Genomic DNA, 5,545 nt, shown 5'->3' with positions numbered 1-5,545 from the left:
TTTTATCAATTGTGGTAATAATTTATGTAAAATTAACTACAGCTACTCAGTAGTTCAATGACTTTTGACAAATGTATATACTTTTGTTTTTCCATATCACAATCAACTTACAGAATGTTTTCATCATTCTGAAAAATTCCCTCATGCCCCTGAAGTCAGTCCTCTCCTCTACCTCCAAAAACCACCAATCTGTTTCCTATCACTATAGTTTGCATTTTTGAGAATTTCATATAAATGGAATTTATATAACAACAGGTATTCTTGACTAATATGACAACAGGTATTCTTGACTAATCAAAAGACAATGTTAATCCTAGAACTTTACCCTTTTCCCAGGCAATGAGAGGATCTTAAAACACTTTAATTCTAGAATTCTCTAATTATCCTCTAATCTGCCACTTAATTTTAATATGCCTATTGTGTTAGTCAGGGTTCTCCAAAGAAACCAAACATCTGGATGGATAGATAGATAGATAGATAGATAGATAGATAGATAGATAGATAAATTTATTATAGAAATTGATTCAAGCAATCATGGAGGCCAAGAAGCCCCACAATCTGTTTCTGCAAGCTGGAGGATCAGGAAAGCAGGTGGTATAATTCAGTCCAAGTTCAAAGGCTGAGAACCAGGAGCACCAATGTCCAAGAGCAAAAGATGGATGTCCCTGCTCAGAGAGCAAATTTGACCTTCCCCTAACTTTCTATCCTATTCAGGTCCTCAACGCGTTGGACGATGCCCATCCACATTGGTGAGGGTGATCTTTACTCAGTCTACCAATGCAAATGCTATTTTCTTCTTGAAACACCTTCACAGACTTGCCTCGAAATGTTTTACCAGCTATCTGGGCAACTCTTAGCCCAGTCAAGTTGACACTTAGTTAACCATCATACATATGAATCACTTAGGGGGACCTTGTTAAAATGAGGGTTCTGTTTGGGGAGATGCTATTATTTTTGTGTATTTTTTTTCTCTCTTTAGTAAAATTACACCAAGCAGATGGTTACTTACAGGATCAGTTCTTTTGCTAAAATATGGAAATAACATATTTTATGGTGTCCTGAGTTCACTCATGATTAAGAGCTTAGGACTTAACAGAAATGCTAATTAAAAGTTAAAATGAAAAGACATTAACTCAAGTTGAACAATTTCCACTTGCTACAAACTGTTTACTTTCAGGCTTGTGGTTTAATATTCTGCTGGGTATATAGTAAAATGTTCTAGCTAGAATTCAAGTCCAAAAAGGATAATGCAAGCCATGTTAGATAGATAATTTAAAACGTATTGTACCACACTCTCTTGCCTGACTAGATCTTAGAGCATGGAAATAATGCAAGTCATTTCCCTGTTCCAAAAATCATCAGGGACTACTGTATCTTCATATTGTTTCCTACACAACAGCCTCCACGTTTTGACTTTATTTTACCTTTCCAGCCTATTCTCTCACATCTCCCATTTTGGGGTCAAACAGGGTAACCCACTGTTCCCCGAATCTATTCTAAATGGTATTCTACCATTTTCTGCTTATGCTAGTACTCAGCCTGGACCACCCTCCCTCTACTATCCTTCTAGCTGACACTCAACCCAAGCTTTAAGGTGGAGCTGAAATGACTTCTTCAGGGAGCCTTCTCTCCTTCCCTCTTCTCCGAACAGACGAACTCATTCTTTTCTCTAAACTCTAATTTTATTTGCATTATTCTAGAAATGCTTATATGCTATTGCATGTTTCGGTTATTAAAATACTTGCCTTATTCCTGTGATTAGGCTGTAGCTTCAAGTCTGAGAGCATAGCCTTCATCTTTGTGATCTTCACAGGTGTAAAATAGATCCTTATCTGCAGCTCACAAATAATTATTGAATGAATATACCTTTTAGTGTAACTAAAAGAGGCTCCAGAGAACTTAGGCTGACTCATCGCTTCCGCAATCCTTGGGCCCTCAGACCCAACAGGAGCTCATGAATAACCCTTCATCATCTCTACATTTGAAGTGATTGTACCAGCATTATAAAAAAACTAAGTTTGAACTTGGATTCATCAATTTTCTCCTTTGTTCCCATGTCCAATCAGTCATCAAACTGTTGTCTTCTAATATTTGATTTGACCCTTCCCTTCCCTCCTCTCTAACATCTCTTTCACCATTCTGGTCAATGCCCTTTTATTTTCATAATACCTAATTAACTATAGTAAATTCTTCCTGGTTTACCTAAAACTGTTCCTGCTCTAGTTTATCCTGTACATAATGGGGACCATAAAAATAATAACATGAGTTAAGAAATTTGTAAGTGAGATATGGCATGCATACTGGACCTATTTTGTACAAGTACCCACTATTTCTTTGAAGAATCACCTCTTGCCCATATCCTCTGGTTCTAGTTAGTAGACCACAACCAGACCTCATCAGATTAGCATGCCTTTCTGGCCACAGCTAACTGTTGAGACTGGAAGAGACAGCACCCTAATGACATAATTTAGTCTCTTGACTTGACCTTGCCTAAAGCCAGATGCACCCCTGGACTTTCTGGATATAAGTCTATAGATTTCCTTTATTACTCAAACTAGTTTGAGTTTTTTAAGTGTAACGAAGATCTTTGATAAATTCAGTATGTACAGCACAAAGCACAGTACTTTGCAGTGTTAGATATTGTTATCCCTATACCCTTGCCATACCTCATATCCAATTCAACTCTTTTTTTCTTAACATCTGCCCACAGGAACTAGTTAGGATAATTTTTCTTATTATTCTCTGCATATTGTCCCTATGCCTGGGCTGCCCTGTCACTAAACTAATGTCATTCCACACTCTTTTCACAAAGTCACATCCATCACTATTTAGAACCTGGCTAGAAGAAGTCTCCCATTCTCCATTTGAATAATGGTGGCTCCACACTGTTCATCAACTTATCTAATTTCTCCTGCATGTGTTTCTAGTTGTTTCCAGCTTGCTTCTTGATCACATACTAGTCAAGTCAAGGAAAAATACATTCTATGTTTACATATGATTACTGGGCCCTTTCTAGGTTGAGATTTTGTCATTATTTTCCAAAGCAACTTGTATAGTGTTGGACATAGGGTAGGTGTTCAATAAGTGTCTGTAATAGGAATGAATGCAATTAAATTTAGAGGCCATAGTATTCAATGTAAAGCCTGTTGTTAGTCTAGCTAAACTTTTGTTTTCTAAGCAAACTCTATATTCTTAAACCATTTTCATTACAGTATAAAAACACTGCAATGATTCCAAACTCCAACGTTTTTCCCAATTATGGTTTCAAAATTCTCTTGGGTCTAAGGAAGGAATATTCTATTAAAAATAATTTATCGAAGCCTATTTTCTTTTCATCATATACATTTTATTAATCCAGTGGGCACTGTGTCTGACCCTTCAGAGGTTTCTTGCCTTGGTAAACTAATGGTAATAGTAAAGAGTTGACTAACAGATCCTGAGATGCTAAAAAAAAAAATTGGGGGAGAAACTTTTTGTATTCATGTTTCCACTTTTAGTCTAAATGTTAAAAACATTCTCCTACTCCAATTAAGTTAGTTTCTACTTAGAAACGCAGGATTTTAAAAACACTACTATTTAGAATCTGTGCCTCTGTTTATTGAACTTAATTGTTTGGTTTAATGGAAAAGCCAGGAACTGGTGACTTTAAACTCTTTAAAATAGCTAAAGATTAAAATCAATGAAATTTAGAGCCTCTGGTATTTTTGATACATGTTCTGAATTTGTTTTTAATACCATAATTGTCCCATGTTATATTTAAGATTACTTCATAGTGAACTGGTTATGTAGGCAGTTACATTAACAGAAACCAATTCAAAATGTAAAAAACAAAACTGAGGACAACTGCAACGTTACAATTAAGAAAGTGGAAGTTGAAAATGGAAGAGAAACACTTAGATTGAATAAGGTCTTTCTATGAAAGCTCTGAATAGAAAAATCTAGAGGTTAGGTTAACTTAATGCATTTTCAACAGCATTAAAATCATTATTTTACTTACTGTTATGAGTGGAACTCAATCCATTTTCTCAAGGTGTTTTATTTATTAATTTTAGTGGAAAAAGATAGCTCCCAACCACACAAATGGAATTGTGTTAAATTTTGAAACCATCCATCAAGAAATAAGTTTACTAATCATATATGCAAATGGGTATATTTCACATTTTAAAAGAAGAAATTCAGTATTCTTGTTTCTATTAGTCTTCGGTTATTTTTTCTTAACTAAAAGTAACTGTAATATTCTTGCCCCTGCAGCTTCCCTTCCACAATTATCTTTTCTTCCACACTTTCCCTCCAAATGATTATTCCCCCTAGCCTTAGAACACCTGACATTAGTTCATACTGTTTCATCTTCAGTTTTCAAAACATTGCCCTGCCCTTAGCTCCATAAGCCACCCTCTCTTCTTTTAAAAAAATGGTTAACAGTATTTTTGCTATCACTTTGCCAGAGGGTGCTACACTGTAATTGGGAAAACATCTTTGTAATACAAATTGGCTTCATTACTTTTCACCAAACTTTCAAATTCAAAACACAATATATTTAAATCTCTTAGGATAATGAATACCTATACTTCGAAAGTAGCAGTACGTTCAATTTAAACATTTGGAAGACTTGGATCCTAAGACTTTGTCTTCATTCTCTAACGCTAGAATCTGTGTCTTTGATCATCAAAACCAGGCAAGAAATTGTGAAAGTAACACCAAGCTACACCATCAGCGTGGGCAGAAGAAACTTTCAAAATGTCATTCATCTTCACATTTAAAGGCAGTTTATCCATACGTCGTTTATAAATATCATTAAATATTGGTGCTTAAGACTTCAGTCATACCAGGTAAGCTTTCCGATTTAGAGGCAAAAGGGGAATGGCAAAGGAGCCCTCTTCCCTTCTTAAATTTCTTTATAAAACAAAAGCCAGTCTGATTACATCTGAAAGCCAGAAGTTGCCATTTGTCAAGCATCTTTTACAAAGCCGCTTATCGCATTAAATTAACCGACTCCTAGCCAAATCAGGTTTAAGAAGAGTATTTCCCATGCCTACAGTGATAAACGAGTTACCAGACGTCCTTAAGCAGACTGTCAAACTTTTGTGTTTACTCTTTTTAAACACAGAGGGGAGAGGATGGCAAAACGAAAAGTCAGGTCTGTTTTAAGAAAGATGCCTCGTGGGGAACAAGACGCTCACCTGTACACAAGAGGCAGGTCTTTCCCGGCTGTCCTCACTGGGGGAGGGGACAGACATCGCTAGACCTTTGTCCTCCGGACCCGAGCACGGGGTGGGGTGGGGAACGACTTTCTGGGAGTAGAGCAGGCACCCGCACCCCAAGAAACTACAAACCGATTTTGACTTCAGTGACTGCCCTGGCTTAACCGTTGAAGGGACCCTTTAGCTCCGGGAAGGGGTTTGTTACCCAAAACCTTAGCCGCCTGCCCCGCAGGCATAGGGGAAGGGGACGACTGAACACTCTCAAGAATAGGGACCCCCGTCTTTCCCAACTAGACCCGAACGTCCCCAGCTCTCTTGTCGGGCTCAGCCCGCTGCAGACTGGG

At 37.3% G+C, this 5,545-nt stretch overlaps 1 protein-coding gene across 1 annotated transcript in view; it reads left to right on the top strand.

Moving 5' to 3' along the window:
• Positions 1 to 733: 733 nt before the first annotated feature.
• Positions 734 to 5,545, top strand: part of BRPF3 (bromodomain and PHD finger containing 3) — a 39,187-nt gene continuing 34,375 nt past the window's right edge. Inside the window, exon 1 of the mRNA XM_006907429.3 lies at positions 734 to 749. Coding sequence (XP_006907491.1) covers positions 734 to 749 — 16 coding nt within the window. The remainder of the gene's footprint in view (positions 750 to 5,545) is intronic.

Source organism: Pteropus alecto, unplaced genomic scaffold (genome assembly GCF_000325575.1).
Source record: "Pteropus alecto unplaced genomic scaffold, ASM32557v1 scaffold202, whole genome shotgun sequence".
Taxonomy (NCBI): Eukaryota; Metazoa; Chordata; class Mammalia; order Chiroptera; family Pteropodidae; genus Pteropus; species Pteropus alecto.
Note: the sequence above shows the minus strand (reverse complement) of the source record. Positions and strands in the feature narration are given on the sequence as shown.